Source organism: Phoca vitulina, unplaced genomic scaffold (genome assembly GCF_004348235.1).
Source record: "Phoca vitulina isolate PV1807 unplaced genomic scaffold, GSC_HSeal_1.0 scaffold42, whole genome shotgun sequence".
Lineage (NCBI taxonomy): Eukaryota > Metazoa > Chordata > Mammalia > Carnivora > Phocidae > Phoca > Phoca vitulina.
This window is the reverse complement of record NW_022589745.1, coordinates 6853002-6880626: the sequence shown is the minus strand read 5'-3', so window position 1 is coordinate 6880626 and position 27625 is coordinate 6853002. Positions and strand designations below refer to the sequence as shown.

Genomic DNA, 27625 nt, shown 5'->3' with positions numbered 1-27625 from the left:
ATTATGCTGCAAATTTCATCCTGATCAATTCTTTTGGGGGTAAGAGAGTAACGGTTTGAAGACCACTGGCTCAGACTACTTGTTCTTCTATCCAATGTGTCCCTCTTATGTTCCTCTGGCTCTTTATCTCCCCCACGTGGTGTTAATTTATCTTGAAAGATATGGACAACTGATAAATGAAAGACAAGCGTCAAATTGGAAATCCTAATTTGGGTACTGATTTGTAAATGGGAGAGACTGCTTCATATCTGGACTGTCCCTGAAAATCTAAGACTTCTGGATATGAATAAGAAAATGTATCAAGAGCTTTACTTTTTAAGAAACAGCATTTATTGGGGCATCTGGCTGGCTCAGTTAGTAGAGCATGCGACTCTAGGTTTGTGGGTCGTGAGTTCAAGCCCCACATTGGGCATGGAGCCTACTTTAAAAAATTAAAAATGGCATTTATTAAACAGCTAAGTGCCTTCCATGAGCAAGACACTGTAGAGCTGTGAAAGACACCAAAAGAATATAATCTAGGATCTACTGAAGTTATAAGCTAGAGAGTATGGTGCCTGGATGTTCAGGAGATGATATTCTAATTGTGTTTAAAAATTGTATACAATGGTCACATTTTTATGGGATACAGTTTTTTTTTATTTTATTATTATTTTTTAGGTAGGCTCCACACCCAGCCTGGAGCCCAAGGCAGAGCTTGAACTCATAACCCTGAGATCAAGAACTGAGCTGAGGGGAGGGAAGGAAAAGTAAGATGAAATCAGAGGGAGACAAACCTTAAGAGACTTTTTTTAAAAAAAGTTTATTTATTAGAGAGAAGAGAGTCAGCAAGGTGGGGGGAAGGGCAGAGGGAGAGGGAGATGCAGACTCCCTGCTAAGCAGGGAACCCAACGTGGGGCTCCATCACAGGACCCTGAGATCATGACCTGAGCTGAAGGCGGACACCTAACCGACAGAGCCACCCAGGCACCCCTCATGAGACTCTTAATCATAGGAAACAAACTGAGGGTTGCTGGAGGGTATGTGGGTGGGGGGATGGGGTAACTGGGTGATGTGCCCTCCTTAATGCCCATGATGTAATGAGCACTGGGTGTTACATGCAACTGATGAATAACTGAACTCTACCTCTGAAACTAATACACTATATGTTAGTTGAATTTAAATGGAAAAAAAAAAGATGGTTTCTACAAAACAACAACAAAACTGAGCTGAGATCAAGAGCCAGCAGCTTAACTAACTGAACCACCCAGGTACCCCAAGGGATACAATTTTTTTTTAAAGTTGTGTGCAATTTACAGAGGTGAAATTCTGCTTGCTTTTTGATTAAGTATGCCAGATGTTTATATTTAATGAAGGCATACCTCAGATGAACATACCAGGTTCAGTTAAGCCAAAAATGCAAAGCCAGTAACCATGGATAACAACTGTTGGAAAGATGCTGAGATTTTAATGAGGCAAACCACAATGAACCTGTTTAAACCACAGTTTGTGTATTTTATTAGGAACTAGCCTTGAAAGTTCACCGACCAAGGCTATATCCTATTCCTAACAATTTACCACTTCATAATGGAGAAAAGGCTGTTCGACTCACTCTTAAGTGGAAAATGTGTTATGTCCTACTTGTATAAATTTTAGTTGAACCAAAAGAGCAATAAGCATCCAATGCTTTTAGAATGTTTTTCTTCAGTACTATAAACACTCTCACTCAACCACACAGAGCTAAAATTATGCAAAGGAAACCAAATACAAACTGCTTTGGGAAATCTCCAGTCTAAGCTCACGAACCAAGCAGAACTGACTTTTTAAAAAGTTGGCTGGAAGATTCTAGCTCCTGTGCTCACACAGATGAGGAGTTAGTGGTAGGATTCTAGAATCTGTACGAGTTTGCAGACCCTCTGCCCACAGCGCCAAGAAAACGCGCGTTCAGAGTTCGCGTTCATTTCCCTCCACCAACCCTGCTCGTTACAATGGACGCCGCCGCTGGCCGCACGCTGGGCGCGGACAGCCCGGCTGGACACTGCACTTGTCTCCGGGAGGCTGGCGCGTGGACCGGGCTTCTCCGCCGTCCTGCGTCCCAGGCGTTTCGTGGTTGGCTCATTCCCCCGACCACACCGGGCCAGGCGCCCCTTCGTGTCCGTCCTGGGCCGCAAGGCTGTTTCTGTAGCCCGTGCAGTGAAAAAGATACAGGGATCCTAACCAGATGGGGGACCCAGACCACCGAGGCGGGCGGACGCGCTTCTGAAAGCCTACTCGCGAGCTCCCGCCTCCCTCGCGGCGGTCACCCGAGGACACAGCCGAGGCCAGGATGGGTCGAGTAAGGACGTCTCGCCCAGCGTCCGAGCAGGCGCCGGCCGCACCCGGGGGGATGGAAGGGAAGGGCTGAGGGGAGGGGAGGGGAGGGGGCGGGGCGCCGGCACGGGGCGCCGGCAAGGGGCGGGGCGAGCGAGGGGCTCCCGGCATGCCGCGCGGCGCCCGGCTTCCGGCTGTGGGCGGTGCGGGGATCGGCGGCGGCCGGAAGCGGGTTGAGCCGCCCTCTCGGAGCGCTGCCTGCACTTCCGGGGGCCTCAAGCCGGGCTCTAGAGTCTTCCGGTAGGCGGCGCGGGAGGAAAAAGAGGCTTGAGGGGCCGGGCCGGGCGGATCCCCTTCTCTCCCAATGTGAGCAGTGTCCCAGGCCCCCGTCAGGCGAAGGCTGCCCAGAGAGGTGGAGCCGGTGGCCGGGCCGGGAACATGAGGCAGTGTCTCCTCTTCTTGACCAGCGTGGTTCCTTTCGTGGTGGCGCCGCGACCTCCGGACGATTCCCCGGAGCGACTCGGTAAAGACCCGGGAGAGTTGGCTTAGGGCCGGCGCCGGGCGCCTGGAGCGCGCTGCTTTCGGGGAAGAGCAGGGGACCAGGATCTTTCAGGTGTTTAGGGGCGGGGTATTGGACGGTGGCGCGTCCCTAAGTTTTCGGTGCAGGAAGGGGGTGTGGCTCTCGGAGTTAGAGAAGGAAGGGAGAAGGGCTTGTCTTTCTGAATGGGAAAGGGCTACTGGAAGGGGCTCCCGGTAGTGACTGAGGGCCTGGGAGGGGTCTGCCTCCTGAGTTTGTGTTTGGGAAAGCGGTAAGGGGGGTGGTGTTGGCTCGTGTTTGGGAGGGAGATGTGGTCCGGGTCCCTGCCCTACTAAGGTGTTCCTACCAAAGCCAGGACTTGGAGGGGGGGCGGGTGCGGATAGGAAGGGCCCAAAGCTCCAACAGCTCTTCCTGGCTCTGCAAGGAGCGAACTAGAATTTCTGCTGTAGGAGGTTCTTATGTAGTAATCTGGTTGGAAGGCGGTGACTGGAGAACTCATCTTGGACTTGAGTTTTGCGAACTTTGTAAGCATGTACTTACTTAAATTGTAGCTTATTGGGGGTGCTGGGAGGGGGCGCTTGAACCTACCACGCCAACTCTTTGATACTGCTTGAATGCCTTCCTTGCCATTTTAAACAAAGAAATTATCAGGGATGACCAATTTGATTAGTTTTGAGTCCAGGAAGTAGAGGGTTCATATTTAGATTTTCTTTTTTTTTTTTCAACACCTTTTTTGAAATTTAAATCCAATTTACTTAACGTATACTGTATTATTAGTTTCAGGGGTGGAATTTAGTTATTCATCGGTTGCATATAACACCCAGTGCTCATTACATCAAGTGCCCTCCTTAATGCCCATCACCCAATTGTCCCCTCCTCCACACACTCTTATTTAGATTTTCTGAAGAGATTGGATTTTAGGATGGACGTACATTAAGAGATGTGAAATTTGTGTAAACTTACGAAGTGTTAGGATTCTTTGCCTTACAAAAGTTGACATATAAGACGGTTTAGTAAGTATGAAACAGTGTATTTTCCCAGTGTGCAAAGTTGATTTTTCATGGTTATATTGGTCTCCAAATCCCACCATGATTCCATGTGTAGTGTTGTGCAGATTGAGACAGCGTGTGGGTTTTCTTTATAGCTAATTAAAACTTTCACATTAGTTTACTGGCAGTTTTTTTATTTAATGGACAGAAATTGTAATTGACTGAGGGTATTAAAGCTGTTGAGTGTTCTCACCTGAACAGCTGTTTTGTGGTTATCTCAAATTGAAATGGATTACAGGTGACTGGTGTAATGAAAGGCAAGGGAGCTTGTTAGGAAGGGCTGAGATGTGATAAGTCAGTACATATTGAAGGAAAATTTTGAGGTAGTGGTGGTCAGGATGGAGGGATAGAGTAAGGATCTACTTCATAAGGATAAATGTTAATAGAAACAAACATGTATTTTGAGATATTAAAATTAAATTTTTACTGTAACACAGCTGTTGCATTTTTATTATCATGCTCTTGTTCACAGGTGGAAAAATAAGTAGCATGAATCCTAAGGATGTCCATAGTAAAAAGGAAAACGTTACTTTCTAGATGAATCCTCCACAACATTCACAGATCATGGAGGGGTTTTTTTTGACTGTGTGTTTTTTATTTGCAAAATGCTGACCACCAGTGCCAGAAAAATGCATAACCTTACCCATTTATTCACAGAATGTTAGAAGAGCACATACTGTATGCAAGTATTTTGTGTGGCATTGGAGATAGATCAGACAATATGCAACTTCAGAAAGCTTTTGCATAGTGGTACAGAGAGATCTAAACAGACAATTCCAAAAACAACATGGAGGAGAGTGATACAGTGCATTATGGCAAGTAGTATTATCATGAAGAGGCACTGAACCTAGCCTGGGAACGTTATCGAAGGCTCCCTCAAGGAGGTGATACTCAAGCCCAGACTTTAAGTTTAGGTAGGTGAAGAGGGAAAATAAGAACACTCCTTGGTGGGGGCACTTACAAACTGTAGAGTTGAAAGGAACCTTATAGATCATGTTTTAGTTTTTAAAATAAAACAATAGGAAAAATGAGCCTCAGAAAGGTGTAGTGAGTTGTCACATTCTCACAGTGATAAGTATATGCCTTGTGGGTATTTTTTCTTCTGAAGAATGACTGTGTGTGTGTGTGTGTTTGATGGCTCCAGATGTGATTAGTTGCTTAGCTTTACCATTATTTAGATTGAACTGGTCAAGATCAAAGAATAGTTTTATAGTTAAAGAGTGTGGTTTATTGTAGTCTACTGGTCTTATAAATGTTACCATAAACTCAGTATTAAATTTCTTTTTTAAGTAAACACTACCCGCCATGTGGGGCTCAAACTCACAACCCTGAGATCAAGAATTGCATGCTGTACCAACTGAGCCAGCAAGGTACCCCTCAGTACTAAATATTGATTAGGGATTTGATAACTTTTTTTTTTAATTTTACTTATTTATTTGAGAGAGATAGTAAGAGCAGGTTAGGTGCAGAAGGAGAGGGAGAGAGAGAGAAGCAGACTTCCCGCTGAGCAAGGAGCCTGACGTGGGGCTCGATTCCAGGACCCTGAGATCATGACCTGAGCTGAAGGCAGATGCTTAACCGACTGAGCCACCTAGGCACCCTGGGATTTGACAACATTTTTCTGAAGGATAGAAACATATACTAGAATCCTGGCTTTTGGAGTACTCCACAGGACACCCAAGATGATTTCAATTGAACTGTTATGAATTGCATAATTCAGGAAAGTTATGAGTCATGTGAACTTAGTCATGATGATATCTTGTTGAAGTTGCAGCTGGGGTGTATAAGTCTCACTCAGATTTCAAAAGTGTTTTCCCTTTGTGTTACTTTTAATAAAAGAGGATGTAGTGGGTGGAGGGAAAAAATATAGGTCACAGACGAGGGATGAAGGTTTGTATCTGAAACATATTTTGAAATTTACCTTGAGGTTATTGGTGTGGGGATTCTCCACATTGCAGTGCTTGTTTTTCATTATTGACAGCCCCATTTTGCTCAATATTCTGACATCTGGCTTCCCCTTTTGATGTTAATTTTGCTTACAAGCTACATTCCTTTGAAACTGAAACACTTAACCACCCTAACTGTTCCAAGGGAGATTTTAATGCCAGTCTGCTTTGAACTAGTCGAAGAGATAAACTGTATTTCTAGAATAGAATGAAGAGTTAAGCAGAGAACCATGGTGGAGACATTGGGAGAAATCCTTTTGGCTTTTACTGAGTTTCCAGAACATTAAGTGTAGGTGTCCTTTGAGGCCAAATGTCATTGATTTTTGGGTTCTTTACCATTTTGTATTTGTGAGGGATGGTGTTTTCAGTTGGAAGTATAATTTAAAGAAAGTCTGAAAAAGATTGATGGAGGGAAGGAGGAGTAGGAAATTGGTTTTACTGAGGTAGGGAAGTGAAATAAAGTGCTTTTTCATATATCCCTTAACTTAGCCCTAAAATCAACCAAGGGATTGGTATCTACCTCCCCACACTGCTTCTTTCTATCTTCCTTTCTTTTCTTTTAACATGAGTTATAGGCCCTGACAAGTCTCATCTGCTGCTCTGGTTTCACTTATATTTGATTGTTATTCTGATAACTACTAAATATGTACTCTGATCTAGGCTTGTTCTCTGAAGCTCCATACTTATGTATCCAACTGCCCACTTGATATTATGGAAGTAGTCTCATTGCCTAACCTGAGTTTGTGTCCCTTTCAGCTACAGAGCTGTATGGACCAATCCCGGTTTCCTTGAGATTCCCTTGGGTTGTGCTGACTTTTATTTGGGCTCAGAGTTTCCGTGTGACTGGTCTTGCTGGAGAATCTTGGCCCTGGTGAAGAGTTCTTGATAGGGAATTACTGAGGCAGCTCATCCTCCATCCCCCCTAACTGGTGTAAACCCAGAAAATTAAGTTTTTAGTTCCCAGGCTCTGGGCTCCACTGCCTAGCAGAGAGCACTGTTCTCCTTTTCCTCATCCTTTAGTCCCAGGGAGGGATTCACCCACATCTGGGGCCTACTTCACAGTAACCTGGCCAGGTCACTGCCTTCTCCTGCATCATTTGGGGAGTCCTGAAGTGCATTCAGGTCTCATGTGTCTTCTACACAAGCAGATTGAACACTTCACAGCAGTCGTGGCTTTTTCTTTTCCACTTCTGACACCAGAAGATGACACTGATAGTGTCATCTTGGGAAACTCTTTGTACTCCACACAGCAGAGCAGTTGAGAGTGAGCAGAGGGCTACAGGGGTTCTGCATTATACTTGCAAGTTATAGTCCAAGAATATTCAATTTATTGCAAAAAGAAAAGAGAAATTAAGTAAAAAGTCCACAAGTGTTCCTGGACTCTCTTCATACAACAGTTGATTGTTTTTATCCTGGGACACCTGGATGGCTCAGTGGGTTAAGCGTCTGCCTTTGGCTCAAGTCATGATCCCAGGGTCCTGGGATCGAGTCCCACATCGGGCTCCCTGCTCAGCGGGGAGCCTGCTTCTCCCTCTGCCTGACGCTCCCCCTGCTTGTGCGTACTCTCTCTCTCTGACAAATAAATAAAATCTTTAAAAAAATAAAAAATAAAACTTAAAAAAAATTGGTTTTGTCTTAAAAGTGTTGACTCTGGGCTTGATGAAAGAAATATGGGTATAGTTTGTCACTGTATCAGTCAGTGGACATAAGAGCATATCCCAGAGATGAAACAATTTGGGTGTAAAAGAAGGATGGAGTGGTAGGTTTATGAAATCTATAGGCCACTTCATACCTACATCGAGAAAGCCAGTTTATTGCAGGCCTGAAGCTCCAGCTTTCTCCTTATTCTTTGAGAACATATAGAAGGAATGAAGTATCAGCTGCTTTTTACTGCTCATGTCAGTGTTGAAAATCATACAGAACAGATTTGATTTCTCCCTGCCTAAAATCACTATGTGACTTATCAGTAACATAACTGCAAATATATGATAACTTAATGCAGAAAAATCCTATGTAAATGAACAATGTAATTGTAAACTATATGAGGAACAAGATGTAGTGTGGAACTCCAGAATCTTTCAGCATCCAGCTGTTCCCTTCTGTCAACTCCTCCCCCAAACCTGCTCCTACTCGTGGTTTTTTTTTTTTTATCTCAGTGAACGTGGTGCCGCTATCTACTCACGTACCTATGCCAGAAACCTGGGGGTCTTTTCGTGATCTCTGCCTGGATTGCTTGGCTGCTTACTAGCTGATTTCCCAGACTCTGGTCTTCTTCCCTTCTAACCCACGCTCCACCCTTCAGTCACAGTGAAATTTCTTATAGCTGTTGCCTTATGTACAGTCCAAAATCCTTAACTTAGTTCCCTGGCCCTTTGTGACCGAATTCTGCCTGCCTCCAGTCTCACACCTCTTCCCATCTGTGTCCTCCGGCTTCAGTGAGTTGCTTTCATTTCTTTGAGAATTATGCTCTGTGTTTCTTGGGGACCTCAGCGTATGTGTTAGGCCCTCTACTTAGAACCCTGTCCTTTCTTTCTCTTGGCGGTCTCCTTATCCTTTTGGTCTTAACTTCAATACTGTTTCCCTGGGAAAGCATCCTTGGCTCGCCAGGCAGGGGTCATCCTCCTGCTCTGTCCTTCCATAACTTCCTGCCACTTCCTCTCCCTTGGTACTTTACATACTTTATAATTTTTGTGTATGGTGGTCTTTCCTCCAGTGTCATAATATCAGAAATACATTCCTCTTTCTTTCCATTATATCCCTAGTGCCTGGAAGGTGGAACATTTTCAGTAAATGTTGAAGAAATGAATAGGAGGGGTCTGGTGGAAGGGAGGAAAATGAAGTGCAGAATGTGTATGCAGGAAAGGAGCGGTGGGGGTGGCAAAGATACAAAAGCAGTAAGGGAGGATAGCGTCTCTAAGACTAGAAACTAACTGGACACAGGAGGCCGAGTGAGGGAAACCATAGCATGTGGCAGAGAAGAGCGGGGAGGGTTGGGCAGGGGATACCTAAATAAAGTAGTGCTCTAGTTTGACCTTTTGAATTGTGTCTGTTGTTTTCTAATTTTGTGTTTGTAGCCAGCTAAAATGAGAAAAGCTCAGTTGTTTACTGCTGGACTGCTGGAACAACTTGTAGAAAGCCGGGAAGGTGTTCCCTGGGCAGCCATTGTGGAGTGCTAAGAAAGATAATTAAGTGGCTTGTACTTAAGTTTATTGAGAGATTTGGATATAGATAAAAGATAAACTCTTGGGAAGTGTTTCAAATTCTGTTGAAAAAGCTATAGGAAGTTGAGATTACCAGTGGTTGGAATTTTGGAGGTGAAGTAGGGTGAAATGCCAAGTATCTGAGAGGCTCCTTGCTAGTGAAGGGCTATAGTGAGAGCAGGATCTCTGCTTGTGGCATGAGGGGAGTGCTTGTATCATGTTGTCTGGAATGGCTCCAGGGCATCCAGTGTGAGGTATCTAGTTATTATAAGAGGACAAATTACAGTTGAAACACATTAGTTAGGTATTTTAAAGTGCTTTAGCAAGCTACATTTTAAAAGTGCTTATTATGGAAAATATACGTAAAGATAACCAGTGATGTTACTTTCGTGCTCTTTCTTTTTTCTAGACCTATTTTTATACATGGTTAAGATCATGCAATATTAATAGTTTTTTTTAATCTATGCTTGTTTATTTAATATTATAGTGTAAGTATTTTCCCATGTTCTTAAAAATCTGTTGTTACCAGCATTTTTAATGATTGGAGATTTTTCTTTTGTCATTTGGAAGTGCTATAATTTATCTGTTTCTCCATTATTAATTTACCTTGTTTCTGATTTTTGTTCTTAAAAATAATGCAAGGCTGAACAAGGACCATCTTTGTGCCTAAAGCTTTTATCTTCACTTTGAGCTGCTTCCTTGAGCCCAGTTCAGTGGTTCTCAAACCTGAGTGCATCAGCATCACCTGGAAGGCATGTTAAACACAGATCACTGGGCCTCAACCCAAGGATTTCTGACTGAGTAGGACTGAGAGGAGACCTGAAAACTGGCCTTTCTAACAAGTTCCCAGGTGATGCTGCTGGTGTGGGGACCACACTTTGAGAACAACTGGCTTGTGTTATTGACAATGACACTACAGTATTGAGGTTAAGTTTCTCAGGCAGCAGGAGTGATTATGATCTTGAATGAAACTGAATTCATGTACCAACCTGTATCAGGGAAGTTGAAGAGCTGTAAAGGATTGTATCAGCATCTCAGCATTGAGGATTTGTGCAATTTGTAGACACAGCAATGCTGTTTTTTGCAAGGTGCTATGCTGGGTTTTGTGAGGTAAGGGTACTGTGAATAATACAGCCCAGCTCCCTTTTGGCTGTTTTACAGTCTATTTGTGAGAGAAGACAAATATAATACAAAAGTGCCAGAAAAAAGGTATTAACAAACGGCTACAGAATTCAGAGGGAGGCGAGGCCATGTTTGGTTAACACATCAAAAAGTAGGAGGCCAAGAAGTACAAGGTCCAGGAAGAGCTAGGTTTTGTTTTTGTTTTTTTTTAAGATTTTTATTTATTTGACAGCGCGAGAGAGCGCGAGCACAAGCAGGGGGAGCGGCAGGCAGAGGGAGAGGGAGAAGCAGGCTACCCACTGAGCAAGGAGCCTGATGTGGGGCTTGATCCCAGGACCCTGGGATCATGACCTGAGCCGAAGGCAGACACTTAACTGGCTGAGCCACCCAGACGCCCCTAGGAGATACAGATATACACACACACACACACGTATATAGGCAATATATATATATATTTAACTTTAAAAAAAATTAATTTATTTAAAGTAGGCTCCACACCCAGTATGGGGCTTGAACTCATGACCCCGAGATCAAGAGTCTCACACTCTACCGACTGAGCCATGCAGGCACCCCAGAGCCAGGATATTTTTAAGCAGTTTCACAAGTATGACATCAGTGAAGCTTGGGGTTTTCAGCCAGAGAAGTTCAAGTTCAAATCTTGGTTCTGTGCTAAATTAGCTTTGTGATGTACTTCTCCCTGAGCTTGTTTCTTCATCTGTAAAAAGGGGATACTACATCAGGTATGTTTGTACAGATTACATAATAAAACACCCAGCAAGGTGTCTTGTAGGAAACACACACTCGAAAATTGTTGAATAGGGACACCTGGCTGGCTCAGTCGGTAGAGCATGTGAATCTTGATCTTGGGCCCATGAGTTGGAGACCCGTGTTGGGCGTGGAGCCTACATTTAAAAAAAAAAAAAAAAGTTGAATAAATGGTAAGCTGCTTGAAGGTTTTTCATTGGTGCGGCTAAGCCTTGTAATTAACAAGGCCAAATCACCAAGGACCATCTATTGGCATAAAAGTGATTGATGGCCTTTTGAAACAGCCTTTCTACGGATTAAATTTTAAAGGAAGTTTTGTTGATGGAAAACGAGTGGTACCCAACAGATGTCAACTTTGCTGCCACTTTATTTAATATTATCTTGAGTTAGAGACTTGGATGGGGTTTTTTTTTTTTTTTTTAAGATTTTTTGCATTTATTTTAGAGCAAGCATGTGCACATTGGGGGAGGGGCAGAGGGAGAAAGAGAGAAACAGACTCCCCACTGAGCGCAGAGCCCCACACAGGCTCTTATGAGCCTGAGATCATGACCTGAGCTGAAATCAAGAGTCGGTAGCTTATCCGCCTGAGCCACCCAGGTGCCCTGACTTGGATGGACTTTGATGAAATTTACTTTCATCATATAACATCATGCTTACCTCTTGTTTTCTTCAGGTTTGCCTAAATATTGTGTAACGGTGAAGCATCTTTCTTTTGACCACTCTTTATAAATGGGCCCTGCCTACTCCCTGTCTTTGCTATTCTGCTTTAATGTCCGTAGCACTGACCTATATTGTGCATTGTCTCTCCCACACTAAAACGAGTGCTGCAGTAGCCAAGGACTTTGCTCTCTTTAATGCTGTATCAGTACTGAGACCAGAGCCTGGCATGTAATAGTGAATTAATGAATTGGTGAGTGAAGAAGAGGGAGAAGAGGGAGGAGAAGAGTATTGGGTCAAAGTGGTCTTGTGGGCATATTGTAAACTCAGTAACAGTATACTTGTATTTTAAGCTCCTGGTGCTATATTTTAAGGACATTCTAAGTCCAGTGGAATGATTTTGAATACCATTGCTTCTGTAGTGATATTTGTTGAGAGAAAAGGAAAGCATCAGCTCAAATATTTTTAGACAGTTTCTACAGAGACTTCAGTCACCGAAATTCTCTTCCAAAAATCCTCCTGATTTTGGAAGAGGCAGCAGAGTTGCTGATGAAAAGTGACTTAATGGGTATCATATCCTTTATAGTGTTTACTTTTGCTCTGTACCAAATAAAAACATTTTGTTTTATCTTTAGGGCGGCACATCTTTGCTTTTCTTGGGTTCCAAGTCAATCGGGTAAAATAATTAATGTTGGTTTTTTTTCAGGGATTAGTTTGGTCATATCACTTCTAATGTCCAGTGGATTGATCATTCTGTGTCTGTTGAGGGCAGCAGTGTTTGGGATATTACCACTCTTTTGCTCTTTAATTTGGAATATGTAATTTCTCTGTAAAGATTTACTTTCTGTTTGCTCAGGCCATTAATACATTTGTTCATTTGTTGCTCTTTCATACTACACATCAATTGATAAGGAATTGATGTAGCCCAGCTTAGCAGTGGTCAGGTCAAGTTGGTCACCTTCATCTTAGAAATTCTAAGCAGGCAAGCCAGAAATGCCTTGAATTTAGAATTTAGCTGATAATGTAATATGACACTCTGAGATAGCAAAATTATTAGTATCTAGTATGAATATGAACTCATGTTCAGATTCCCCAATTGTCACAAATATCTTTCCACATTGATTTGTTTGATGTAGGATCCAAAAAGGTTCACACATTGGCTTGCTTGCTGTGTTCTTGTCTAGAGTAGTCCCTGCTTATCTGTGGGGGGATATGTTCCAAGACCCCCAGTGGATGCGTGAAACTGTGGATAGTATTGAACCCTATGACGGAATGTTTTTCCTGTACATACATACCTACGGTAAAGTTTCATTTCTAAATTAGGCATAACAAGAGATTAACAACAGTAATAATAAAGCAGAACAATTATAACAATAGACTGTAATAAAAGTCACATGAATGTGGTCTCTCCCAAAATCCTTTTTTTTTTTTAAGTGAGCTCTCTGCCCAACGTGGGGCTTGAACTCACAACTCCAAGATCAAGAGTTGCATGCTCTACCGACTGAACCAGCCAGGCGCCCCTCCTCAAATCTTATTTTACTGTTCTTACCCTTCTTGTGATGCTCTGAGGTGATAAACTGCATACATGTTGAGGTGAAGTGAAGTGAATGATGTAGGCATTTTGACCTGGTGTTAGGCTCATGTGTACTGACCTCCTGACAGACCACAGCTGACCTCAGGTAACTGAAACCTCGGAACTCGAAACCTCAGATAAGAGAGGACCACTGTATTATGTCTCTGCCTGTCCCTTCTTTCCCATACCATTTATTTCCTGAAGAAATTGGGTCATTTATTCTGTAGGAATTCTGACATTCTGGATGTGGCTGATTGCCTCCTAAGGTTGTTAGTTAATTTGGCAGTCTAATCCCTTTATGTCTTAAAAACTGGAAGTTAGGTCTTGATTAAATTCAGGTTTAATTTGTGTGGTTTTTTTTTTTTTGCTTTTTATTTATCTGTTTTGGCAAGAATGCTTCATAGGTTGTGCTTAGCACTTCAAAATGCGTTATGTCAGAAAGAGTTTGTTGTCAGGCCTTGTCATTTTAGTGATATTAAAATTGATTAGTAAGTTTAGGTGTTAATAACTTTTTTACCTTTGTTTCAGAAAAGCTTGATTCTTTACTCTCAGACTACGATATCCTCTCTTTATCCAGTATCCAACAGCACTCAGTAAGAAAAAGGGATCTACAGGCCTCAACACATTTAGAAACACTACTGACTTTTTCAGCCTTGAAAAGGTAATTTGAACTATTTATAAAAAAATATTGGGGCAATGGGGGACTTAGTTTGGCAAAAGTAGAAAAATAAGGGTATTTATTGGAGTCTTAGGAAGTTACATTTTAAAAATTTGTAATTGATACAATTACAGTCATAATTCTTATATTACTTATTGCTTATTCTAAAATTCATAGTGATGATTATTAAAAACAAGCAAATGGGTATTCCAAAGGTATTAATGATGGTAATAATGTTTGTGGGATTCTAACAAAGGATTTGAATTAATTGCATGATTTATGATACCTTAAAATATTGTATGCTACTTTAGAACCATCAACTGTGTACTAAATATTATCTTCATTTTATATGTGAAGACACTGAGGTTTAGAGATCAAGGATTTGTTCAGGACCCCACAGCCTTGTGGTAAGCTGGATAGAGAAATCAGTGCTCTGTGTATATTGAGTTCCTCTTACATTGTGGCATAAATTGATGTGGTCTTTTCTTTCTTTTCTTTTGCTTTCTCTTATGTTTTGCAGATATAAATCTGTTAGATAATTGCAGGCCTCTTTCTGAAGTCTTTTTAGGGAGCTTTACTAATATCAAAACACACAATGAGAGGTGTAAATGGACTGAATCACTCTGAATTTGTAGGTTAGGCCTTCCCCAACAAATGGGGAAGGCCTGTTTTTATTTTTTATAATCTTTTTTATTTTTTTAAGATTTTATTTATTGAGAGAAAGAGAGAGAGAATGAGCAGGGGGAGGGGCGGAGGGAGAAGCAGACTCTCTGCTGAGCAGGGAGCCCAATGTGGGGCTCAATCCCAGGACCCTGGGATCATGACTTGAGCTGAAAGCAGATGCTTAACTGAGCCGCCCAGGCGCCCCCCTCAAGAAATATTTTTTAAAAAGAAAGTAATACATAAACTTGGTTTAAAAAGCAAACTATGGAGGGTATAAGAAATTTTCACTTCTCCTCAAACTTTGCTGACCTAGAGAGGTTTCCCAAATTAACCTCTAAAAGATTTTAATGCATATTTTTTGCATGTAGATCTGTGTACATGTAGGTAATATAGATCAGTATATTTACCTCCTTTTTAACAGCTGTATAAATATTCCTATTGCATAGAATTGTAACGATTTGTTGGCTAATAACTTATAAATACATATTGTTTAACCAAAGTGATTTTTGTTTTCTATAGCAAACGGTGCTCCAATAAATATTTTTGTGAATATACTTTGTCTAGGTATTTTTACAGGATACATTCCTGAAAGCAGAATGAGTCAAGGGTATACATACTATAAATGTTTACTGATGTTACCATATTTCTTCCTAAAGACATTAGCCCAATTTATTCTTCTAGCAGCAGTGTATGAGCTTACCTGTTTCCTGTTATCCTTGGCAATATGAGGTTTTATCAGCCCTTAATTTTTGTCCCAGTGAAAGGGGATGGTGTCTCATATTTGTCTTGATTTTCATTTTGTGTGAAATTGAGCATCTTTTCATGTGTTTATAAGTGATTTATTTTTCTGTGTCTCCCTTTTCGTGTCCTTTTACCATTTTTCTGATTGGTTTATTTCGATCCTGAACTGTAGTCATGCTTAGTATATTTATCATATGTGTAACTGATATTTTATGCAGATATATTTTACAGTATCTTTTTGGTATTTTTTTTAGTTATTGCCATCATCCTTAGATTATTTTTGAATAATTTCTGTCAGAGTTCATGTCAAAATATTGTCATATTGGTTATCCAGCTTCCAGACCTATAGCCAATTTGAACAGTGATGATAATAATAATCATAGTCTATCTGCTACTTATTTTGTGTAATTTACTTGAGGAGGCACTTTGCACATGCTGTCTCTAATTCTCACTGTGCTCCACAAAGTTTTTGTTACTCTGCTTTTGGGGAAAAAAATTGAGACTCAGAGAGGTTGAGTAACTTGCTCAAGGTCACTCAGCTAGTGAATGGAAAATAAAGGGATTTGAATACAAGCCTGTGCTGTTTCTGCTGTGTAGATAGGGATTTTGGTGAAGGAGTGGATATAGTTTTTTTTTTTTTTTAAAGATTTTATTTATTTATTTGTTAGAGAGAGCACAAGCAGGGGGAGAGGCAGGCAGATCAAGAAGCAGGCTCCCCACTGAGCAGGGAGCCCGATATAGGACTCGATCCCAGGACCCTGGGATCACGACCTGAGCCGAAGGCAGCCGCTTAACCGACTGAGCCATCCAGGCATCCCAGGAGCGGGTATAGTATTAAGAGATAAATTAGGAGCAAAGGATAAGGGGAAAACTGCAAAATAAGAACTCAAAATTTAGTTTTCTAGGTTTTTTTTTTTTTTTTTTAAGTTAGGTTTGAGGTGGCTCGTAGAGTCTTTTCTATGGGGGGAAATACTCTCATAACCTCACACATTCCTCTCTTTCAGGTCTCATAGATGACATTGGTTCTTTAAGAAAATGTTCAACAATATCTACGTATTATCTCTCTGTGTAAAGAAGCAGGGAGATTTGTAATTTATTTTACAGGGTTTCCATCTTAAGGGTTGTTTTTTTTTTTTTTTTCAAGATTTTATTCATTTGAGAGAGTGAGAGTGAGAGAGAGCAGAAGCTGGGAGTGGAGCGGAGGCAGAGGGTGAGGGAGCAGACTCCCCACTGAGCAGGGAGCCAGAGGTGACTTGGGGCTTAATCCCAGAAGTCTGGGATCATGTCCTGAGCCAAAGCTAGGTGCTTAACCAACTGAGCCACCCAGGCGCCCCCATCTTAAGTGTTTAAATGGAAATGTATCTAACTGTGTAGGAGAACTTTGGATCAGGTACTTTAAAATAGTTTATTTAACCCTGAAAACTATTCAGTTATTAGTAGGTGGCATTATGGTATTATTTTCATTTGTAGATCAAGATACTTAGATTCAGAGATTAAGGCCATGAGTAAGTGGTGGAAACAGGATTTGAGCTAGGTTTGTCAGACTCCAAAGCCCTTTCTGTTACGCTGTGTTAAAAGAAAACGAAGTGGGATATTTGAAATGATCAGTTTATATAGGGCCGAACTTACCAATGTGAAGCTGCTCATTACTTGATGGTAATTGTAAATGATTAGATTTTCTGGTTTTAGACAGTAGTGGAAGGCAAGGTAATTTAAACCAAGGTCATAAAATTGAATTTGTATATGATTATTATAATAGCAGTTGAAAAGCATGGAAACACTGAGAAATTGTATGAGGAGTTAAAAAGTAATTTTATAAAGAAAAAACCTGAAATTTGCCTAGAAGTTAACATTTCCTCTGTTTTATAAATCAAGAAATACTATTATTCTAAAGTAATGAAAAAGTTAAAAATATTGTTTTAATACTTTTTGATAATGTTACACTTTTTTTTAATGTTGCACCTTTAAAAAAGGATTTAGATATTTCTCTTAAAAGTGAAATATCTCAAATTATTTGAAGATGGATAGAACTAGTAAAGAAATGGAAGTGATACATATCCAGCTAAATGGACCATTAAAAATAGACATGAGGTGCAAACTTCCAGTCATAAATAAGTCATGGGGTTGTAATGTACAGTATGGTGACTATAGTTAATATTGTATTGCATATGTGAAATTTAGTAAGAGAGTAGATCTATTTATTTATTTATTTATTTACTTACTTATTTATTTGACAGAGAGAGAGAGAGACACAGCAAGAGAGGGAACACAAGCAGAGGGAGTGGGAGAGGGAGAAGCAGGCTTCCCACAGAGTAGGGAGCCCAATGCGGGGCTCGATCCCAGGACCCTGGGATCATGACCTGAGCTGAAGGGAGATGCTTAATGACTGAGCCACCCAGGCGCCCCAAGAGAGTAGATCTTAAAAGTTCTCATCATAAGAAAATAAATTGGTAACTATATATGGTGACATTTAGACAGTGTGTAATATATACAAAAAGGAAATATTGTCAATTCAGGCGGATTAACACTAGTTTGTAGTTACTGTAAATCCTTAAATCAAAACTCAGATAAATGAAAATGCTAAAGGAAGTCTATAAGTACATGACTTCACATAATTTTGGTAAGATAAAATAAAATATAAATTCTGACCGACATATCCTGTTGGAGGTTTTATAGCTCAAAGGTAAAGATTGGAAAATCAGGAAACAGGAATTTTACCATCCGTTGGTCCTTATCTTTATAGAAGAGCAGATTCTTAGCGTAGAAAACAAAGTGCAATTTCAATGATTTTTCTAGAAAGAACGTTAAGTAAAAGTAATATTAAGACTCCTAAAGGGCTCTGAAGCTGAATAGTGCATTTAGAATAGGGATGCTTTTTTTTTTTTTTTTAAACAAAGTCGTCAGCATAACAAAAAACTTGTAGCTGGGAATGTGTGGGAAGATAGGTTTTAGGCGAACAGGAGATGTTCTAAGGATTTTTGAAATAATGTTCTATTGTCTTTCTCTTTGACCGTTAAAAAACCACAAGAGAACTAAAATTACCTTGTTATGCTCAAAAAGTTAAAAATATTTGTTGCTATGGAGACAGTCCTAGTCTAGATTTCTTTCTGGCAGTTTAGACTTAGACAAACCCATGGGGAAGTAACATTTCATAGTTTCAATCCCACGGCTGACAAAATTTGTTCCTGTGGTTGAGATGAAAAACATACCTTTATCTTTGGTGTTCATGGGCACATTGAAAGGGTAAATAATAATTGAAAAATTCTTGCTCACCATACCCAGATTTTATGTCAGGACTGAAACTGGTAGAAAACAAAAGAATATCAAGCCAACTAAAGAGCTGGAGTATGTATTTTAATGTCTGTGTTGGATACCTTATATTTATTTTCCTCATAGGAGTTGTGGATTAATTTTTTTCAGGATAAGTTCTCTTTAGAAGGAGAAAAAAAGCATGAGTGCTTTTAAATATAGAAAGTAGCAATTATTAGTTTTGCACAGCAATAAGACCAGCTTGATTGCTAGAGGCAGCCCGTACAGGCTTTGGAAATAAAGGAAGTTCAGTTTCCAATTTCATCATTTACTAGCTGTGTAATCTTGAGTATATTGATTGACCTCCAGCCAGCAGTATTTACTGTGTGAAGTGGAGACAATGTAAGCAGAGTTTAGTGCAGAATAGGTATTCAATAAGTCATATCTAATAATACCAGTCTTTGATAAATTTTTCAGACAAGCAGGATTCCAACTTAAATTATCCATGTGTGTTTCCTTATTCTTCACGGTCTCCAGGAAAGATGAATGCATAAGCTGTTTGAATCTCCCCCCCCACCCCCCAAAATCTGGTCTTTTTTTTGGTTTGCCAAATTCTTACAGCTAAAGAAATTTGTCAAAAAAAAAAATTTTTTTTTTGTCTATTCGTCTTTATAGGTGATATAATGCTAAGTACCTAGTAAAACAGTAGTTATAACTTGCATAGTGTTTTATTAATGTCAGCTCTCTGTCAACTTATTTTTTAAGTAAGTTTAATTTTATGTGCTTAGAGTAAAATTTTATGTGAAAATTTTATGTGCTTAGAGTAAAATATGGATGCATTCTTTCTTTAGGCATTTTAAATTATACCTGACATCAAGTACTGAGCGCTTTTCCCAAAATTTCAAAGTCGTGGTGGTAGATGGTAAAGATGAAAGTGAGTACACCGTCAAATGGCAGGATTTCTTCAGTGGACATGTGGTTGGTTAGTATGGACTTGTTTGTTTGCCTTTGTGTCTACGGGTGTTAGGTATCCAGATCTGGTTTGATTGCATATTCTTTCTTGGTGGGAGGAAAAAGGGATGTCAAAGAAGTGCTATTCTTTGTTTTATCTGAGTTATATAAATTTGGAAAGAGGAACATTCAGACAGGAGGAAATGGGGATTATCTTAGCATGTATACTAATTGTCTATTTTAATGATTAAAATGAATTTTCTCCCAGTTGATAAGAATTTAACTTCCTCTTGTCTCCAGGGAAGGATTGTAGGCTTCCCTTATGAGATTTTAAACAGGGAAGCTAGGAGATAAAATAATTGACTTTAGGATTCCGTTATTTATTTAAGACAGTATATCAAATGAACAATTGAGGCTTACTTCTGGAACTTCCTCTGCAGAAAAAAGAAATGGCATTAAAATCTGCAAATAGTGCAATTCAAGCCCTATGTATTCCAGATCATGCTTTCTGCCTCCTCTTCGTTCTTTTGTTTGTTTTTTCTTTCTCTTTCTTTCTTTCTCTCTTTCTCTTTCTCTTTCTCTTTTTTTTGGGGGGGAGTGGGGGGGCAGAGGGAGAGAGAGAATCCTAAGCAGGCTGCACACCTAGCATAGAGCCTGTGGGGGGCTTGATCTCACAACTGTGAGATCATGACCTGGGCTGAAATTACGAGTTGGATGCTTAACCAGCTGAGCCACCCAGGTGCCCTCCTCTTAGTTCTTTCTTAACTTATAATAGGTGAAGTTATTTCGGAAGGACATGTACACGTTTGTTTTTGGTTTTGCTGTATAACGCACTCTAGGTAATTCTTACAAGAGGATTGAGAGAAAGAGAAAGGTTTCAAATGAGTTGAGGCTACTCTTTAGGAGTGTGAATATCTTGCTTTTTGCTGGGGCCTGTGTTTCTTTGTGGTAGATTTCTATAGTACCTAGGCAAATTCCATTCTGATGAAGGACCTGATTGATTTTTACTGACAGTAGTGCATAGTTTATTTTTTGATATAAGTATTTCTTAATGATGGAATTTTTTTTTTCTCTTAAGGTGAGCCTGACTCTAGAGTTCTAGCCCACATAGGAGATGATGATATTACAATAAGAATCAACACAGATGGGGCAGAATATAATATAGAGGTAAATCTATATGTACATTTTTTTTAGGGGGGAGCTGTTAAAACCGTTTCCCAGTTTTAAGAAGACAAAGGTCTTTAACTATACTTCTTTTTTTCCTTGTGTCTAAAGTTTTTACCAGTGAAGTAGATGATTTTTTTATAAAAAAAAAGGAGGTAATATTTTTTACATGTCTGAGAGGCTGTCATAAGATGCACCCTGTATTTCTAAGTGCCATAATTGAGAGAAAGTCGCATGTGTGGAGTGGATAATGGGAAGAGAAAACTTTCTTTCTCTCCTGATTCATTTTTTAATTCTTTCTCTAATAATCCTACTATAAGTGTAAATGTTCTCCAAGACAAAAGTCAGGTCTTATTTCTCCCATTCCCTCCTAGACGCTCAGGAAATACAAGAGCAGTAAAAGGTGAGAGTTTGTAGTCTGAGAAGTTAAAAGAGGAAACTAGGAAACTCAGGCTCTGGCCACTCTTCCACTGAAGTACTAGCAGTAGAAGAAACCAAGAACGATACATAACCATGTGTCCGATACTAGTCCAGAAAACAAAATGTTTGCCACAGATTTGTGGATTGAAGTGCTTCTGTTTCTAGGAAGATGAGACTACTCTGGGTAGTAGTGACATCACCAAAACAGAGCACCTGTGGGAAAACAGCAATTAAGGTTGGTCAAAATGAAAGTTTCATGTGTATCTGAGTGCTGATTGGGTTAAGACCGCATGCTGGTGCTATAAATACTATAACTTTTAATAACATCCAGACTGCATGGCCACTAGTCATTTGTCCATCATTGTGAAAGAGAAATGTCTGTCTCTGGCCTTGTGATCTATTTTGGTCTGGCTAGTATGTAGGCTATCTAATGTCAATGTTGTGGGGAGTCTAGCTTACCAGAGTCAGAAAATTAGCACAAATTAAATGAGCATGTACTCCAAAATAGGCAAATCAATTAAGTCTTAAATTTGCTTAATCTTTTACTAGTTTGTTTTTTAAAAGTACCTTTATTTTAAAAATACTCCCTGAAATTTTCAGAAAATAGAATATCTAAAATCTAACTCCTGGGAGATAGAACTACTATTAACATTTTGATGAGTATCCTTCCAAATGTTTCCCTGTACATGTATACACAGATAAGTGGTTGTACACACTTGTTGCTCTACCATTAGGACCATAGAGTGTACAGCTTGTTATCATGCATTCTTTAAAAAAGATTATTTATCTGAGGGGGAGAGCGTGAGAGTGAGAGAGAGAGCACACAAGCGACGGGGAGGGGCCAGGGGAGAGGGAGAAACAGACTCCCCACTGAGCAGGGAACTGGACACGGGACTGGATTCCAGGACCCCGGGATCATGACCTGAGCCGAAGGCAACCACTTAACCAAGTGAGCCACCCAGGCACCCCTGTATTTTTTGTTTAATTTTTTATTTAAATTCAATTTAGTTAGCATATACTGTAATGCATTTTTTAAAATTTAACTATAATTATGAACATTTTTCCATATTAATAAATGAAGATCTAAATTGGGTTTTTAAAAAATATTTTATTTATTTATTTGACAGAGAGCACACAGGCAGGGGGAGTGGCAAGCAGAGGGAGAGGGAGAAGCAGGCTTTCTGCTGAGCAGGGAGCCCGGACAAGGGGCTCGATCCCAGGACCTTGAGATTATGACCTGAGCCATCCAGGTGTCCCTAAATTAGGGTTTTTAATAAATGCTTGCCTGTTGGTTCCTTGAAACATGGTACCATTTATTAAACCAATCTCCCATTGATGTTCATTTTTTTTTGTTTCTAATTTTTGAAATAAAAAATGCTACAGGGGCACCTGGGTGGCTCAGTCGGTTAAGTGCCTGCCTTCAGCTCAGGTCATGATCCCGGAGTCCTGGGATTGGGCCCAGGGTCAGGCTCCCAAGCCTGCTTCTCCCTCTTCCTCTGCCGTTCCCCCTGCTTGTGTGCATGCATGCACGCGCGTTCTCTCTGTCAAATAAATAAAGTCTTTTAAAAAAGTGCTATGGTGAACAGCCTGGGCACACCTTTGGTGCATGCATTTAGTCTCAGGGTAGGAAACTCTGTAGGCCGTACCAGGGTTTCACATTAGCTGCTCCTGCAACTGAGCAGCTGCACATGTTCATTCCTTTCTCTCACTGAGGTGGACGTGGGTCGGGTGGTCCTTCTCTACCTTGTAGCTTGTAGCTTTGATGTCTGGACACATATCGTTTGAGGTTGCCACGGATGGGAAACGGAGCTAGAGAAGCCCACAGGGGTTTTTAAGGGCCAGACTTGGAAGTGGCTACAGCACTTCCACCCAGGTGGGACTGGAACTCTTGTTTCTGACCTGCCTGCAAAGGAGGCTGGGAAAGATCCTCTTGTCTTGTGCTCAGAAAGATAAAACAGTGTAGGGAATGCTCAGTGTTGTTTCTGCTTATTTCCTTAGAAGAATCTGTTTTTTAATTCAAAATGTGTACATGTAGGATCCAAGTTAAATTTGCTCAGATTCCTCACTTTTCTAAATAATTCCTTAGGGAGAATTAGCAGTTCTGTTTCCAACCATATCTCCCTATCTCACTAAGTACAAAAATGGATATAATTAATATTTTATTGTGAGATGTTCACTTAAAAGTAAACTCAGCAGGTTTATTGAAGGACTTCTGCATGAGATTAATAATCTTTTAATAGAAAAAGTGGTTTATACAATGGTAATTTTTTTATTATTTATTGCATAATTCTTATCTGCACTTAGGTATAAAAATTTTAAAATCTTAGACATAAGAGTCAACAGGAAAATGTATACATCTTATTTTTAACACTTCACTATTAAACCTTTTTTTTTTTTTTTTTAAGATTTTATTTATTTGACAGAGACACAGCGAGAGAGGGAATACAAGCAGGGGGAGTGGGAGAGGGAGAAGCAGGCTTCCCGTGGAGCGGGCAGCCCGATGCGGGGCTTGATCCCAGGACCCTGGGAGCATGACCTGAGCCGAAGGCAGACGCTTAACGACTGAGCCACCCAGGCGCCCCTCACTATAAGCCATTACTGATTTTATTACCAAAGCTTGCTATTTATATAAATAAGCCTAGGTTAAACTTTAATCATGATTTTTTTCTCCCCACCTTTTTGCTTTGAAAATGTTCAGATTTACAGAAGGATTATAGAATACCCTGTAACCCTTCATTAACTGGTAGCATAATACCATGTTTGCTTTATTGTTTCTTTTTCCCCCCAAATCCTTTGAAAATAAGTTTCAGACATCATGACTCCACCCCTGAATGCTTTAGTGTGCATCTCCTAACAGTAAAGGTATTCTTCTACATAGCCACAATACCAATAACACACCTGAGTAAACAAAAATAATTCTGTAATATTATTTAAAAATGCATAGTCAAAATCTCCAGTCGTCATCAAAATCTCCTTCATAGATTCCCCTCCACCCCCACCCCCACCCCCAATTTAGGGTCCAAGAGGTTCTTGCCTCTTATTTAGTTATTCATCAGATGACTTTTTTCTGGAAACTTGTTAATAATGGTGAAAATAGGATTTGCTTTTACTAGTAGTAATAGTAACTACTTTTATCTTGAAATCTTAATATATAACTGGATTCATTATTTTATATTATCTTCAAGATAGGTGTATCATTACTTTACCCAATGAAAAAAGTTATCTTCAGATAAGTTACTTGTTGAAGGCACACAATACAGGTACAGTTGAGGTTTGAACCTGGGTATCTCTGATCCCAAATCCTGCTATCTTTTTCTGTGTCTGACTGACTACATCAGGAAACTCTTAATCTGAATTTAGAAATGTTTGATCCAAAAGAAAACATTTTTCTCTTTTCCTATTCGTAGGCCAAATGAAGGTCCCTGCAGCCAAGGGGTTGGTTAGGTAACTTTCTGAGGTTTCTGCTAGCTCTGCAGCTCATTGTTTCTTAAATCTACCTCATACGTGGATTATGAAAGAAGATCCACACACATGCACTTGACCTTTGAACAACTTGGATTTTGAACTACATGGGTCCACTTATATGCAGATCTTTTTCAGTAAATGTATTGAAAGATTTTTGGAGATTTGCAACAATTTGAAAAAACTCGCAGATGAACCACGTAGCCTAGAAATACTGAAAAAATAAAGAAGTTAGGTATTATTGTAAGAAAATAGTCTATAATACATCTAATGTACAAAATATGTGAATTGACTGTTAATGTTGTTGGTAAGGCTTCTGGTTAACAGTAGGCTATTAGTATTTGTTTGGGGGGCATCAAAGTTACATGTGATGGGTTTTCAACTGCATGGGGGGGTCAGTTCCTCTAACCCCAGCATTGTGGGAGAGTCAACTATATTTAACAGCTTTATTGAGGTAAAATTCACATACTCTACAGTTCACTTGTTTGAAGTATGTAATTCATTGAGTTTTAGTGTATCCTAGAGTTACGGAAGTCATCACCACCATCAATTTTAGAACATTTTCATCACCCCCAAAAGAAATACCATACCCTTTAGCAGCCCACCACCCTTTGCTCCCAAATCCCCTAGCCCTAGGAAACCACTGATCCATGGTCTCTTTAGATTTGCTTGGTCATCATATAAATGGAATCATAAGACATAGTCTTTTATGACTGGCTTCTTTCTCTTAGAATGCTTTTAAGGTTCATCCACGTTGTAGCCTATGTCAGTACTTCATTTCTTTTTATTGCCAAATAATACTCTGTTTTATGCATATGCCACATTGTGCTTATTCATCAGTTGGACATTTGGGTTGTTTTCACTTTTTTTCCTATTACGGATAATGCTGCTGTGAACATTTGTGAACAAGTTTCTGTCTGAGCGTGTATTTTCAATTCTCTTGGGTTTATACCAGGAGTGGAATTTCTGGGTCATATGGTAACTCTATTTTTAACCTTTTGAGGAACTGCCAGACTGTTCTCTGTGGTGGCCATGCTCCACATTCTCACCATTTTACATTCCATAGTATATGAGGCTTCTGACTTCTCCACATCCTCACCAATACCTGCCATTACCTATCTTTGATTCCAGCCATCCTGGTGGATGTGAAATTGTGTCCTTGTGGTTTAGATTTTCATTTCCATGATGGATATGGAGGGAAGATTTCATATATCCATATATATATAAAATATAAGTGTGTGTGTGTGTGTGTGTGTGTATACAATGTTTTTTTTGTACTTTCCTCACAAGCTGCCTAGTTTGGATGAGATCACCATCCTTTTAGGAACTTGGTTCTTGACTTGGGTAACCTTTCAAATATGTTAGTTCTGATTTACTGTGACCTTGCAATAGGGGAAGTGAAGATTTTTTTTTTTTTAAAGTGCTTTCCCTGAAAGAGATAATGAGTTTTAGGCACATTGCTGCAAGTTTTCAGTCTTCTCTCCTGTGTATAAAACCTTCACGGCAAGAAGATACTAAGGAAACCGGAATGAGAAGCATACAGGGCCAGAAGGCTCCTCTCCCGTTTGTTGCTGTAGGTCGTCACCTGGAGTGGGGTTGGTGTGCAGCAGGCGTTACATAAATGTTTTTGAGTGATGGAAAAGGTTATGCATTTCCTTTTCTGGATCTTTTAAAATGTATCATAATTTGTACGAAATAATGCTTTTTTCGTATACATATAAAATCAAAGGGTGAATAACCCATGTGTTTATTTACCAGCATAGAAACTGAGAAAAATTGAAATGATTTATTTATAAGATTTTATTTATTTGAGACAGCTTGAGAGAGAGCGCTAGTGGGGTGGGCGGGGAGGAGCAGAGGGAGAGGGAGAAGCAGGCTCCCCGCTGAGCAGGGAGCCCAGTGCGGGGCTCAATCCCAGGACCCTGGGATCATGACCTGTGCCGAAGCAGATGCTTAACCGGCTGAGTCACCCACGCGCCCCTGAAATGATTTATTTTTGATAAAATGACTAGTCCATTTACTTAACTTAAATGAATGTTATCTAAAAGCAAAGGATGATGGGGCGCCTGGGTGGCTCAGTCGTTAAGCATCTGTGTTCGGCTCAGGTCATGATCCCAGGGTCCTGGGATCGAGCCCCGCATCAGGCTCCCCGCTCCGCGGGAAGCCTGCTTCTCCATCTCCCACTCCCCCTGCTTGTGTTCCCTCTCTTGCTGTCTCTCTCTGTCAAATAAATAAATAAAATCTAAAAAAAAAAAAAGCAAAGGATGTTGTAAGAATTGAGTATTTAGGAATTCTTATATTTTGCATCTCATGTATGTATGTTTTCTGTTTTAGCCACTTTGGAGACTAATTAATGATACTAAAGACAAAAGAATGTTAGTTTATAAATCTGAAGATATCAAGAATGTTTCACGTCTACAGTCTCCAAAAGTGTGTGGTTATATAAAGGCGGATAATAAAGAGTTGCTTCCAAAAGGGCTGGTAGAGAGAGAGCCACCTGATGGTAAGACTTAAAAATATATTTCAAATAAGAAACAAGCGTTATGGCTGTCTTCAGTAGGTAGGGGTGGTTGTTAATTTGATTAGTAATTATAGAATTTGGCTTGAAAATAGAGTTTTATTCAGAAATTTCTTTAATTCTTTTGCCTATAATGTAAGAACTGAAAACACTAGAAAATAATGGTAACAATAAAGATTGGAAAAAGTCTACAGAAAAGGGAAATTGTGTAATCTGAGAGAATTTTTTTTGTAAATAGATATTAAAGAAGGATTGATAATATATAGTGGTTTTTTTTTTTTTTTTTTAAAGATTTTATTTATTTATTTGAGAGAGAGAATGAGAGACAGAGAGCATGAGAGGGAGGAGGGTCAGAGGGAGAAGCAGACTCCCTGCCGAGCAGGGAGCCCGATGCGGGACTCGATCCCGGGACTCCAGGATCATGACCTGAGCCGAAGGCAGTTGCTTAACCAACTGAGCCACCCAGGCGCCCGATAATATATAGTGTTTAAATGGGTGTGGAGAGGTGGGAAAAATTTTTTGTTTGGGATATTTAGAAATGACAAAATAGTAAGTACTATTGAAAACAATCTTTGGAAAAGTTTATAATCTTTGGAAAAGTCTTGGGAAAGATCACTTTATATATATATATATATATTTACATAAATATATATATTAAGATTT

General features: G+C 40.0%; 1 protein-coding gene across 4 annotated transcripts in view; it reads left to right on the top strand.

The window, feature by feature from the left end:
* The first annotated feature begins 2499 nt into the window (after positions 1-2499).
* Positions 2500-27625, top strand: part of ADAM17 (ADAM metallopeptidase domain 17) — a 51130-nt gene continuing 26004 nt past the window's right edge. The window contains exons 1-5 of one of the 4 annotated variants that reach the window (XM_032430020.1): positions 2500-2586; positions 13665-13797; positions 19299-19429; positions 20477-20565; positions 26779-26947. In XM_032430020.1, coding sequence (XP_032285911.1) covers positions 26818-26947 — 130 coding nt within the window. In that variant the 5' untranslated portion in view covers positions 2500-2586; positions 13665-13797; positions 19299-19429; positions 20477-20565; positions 26779-26817. The other 3 variants (XM_032430018.1, XM_032430021.1, XM_032430019.1) reach the window with 3 other exon arrangements.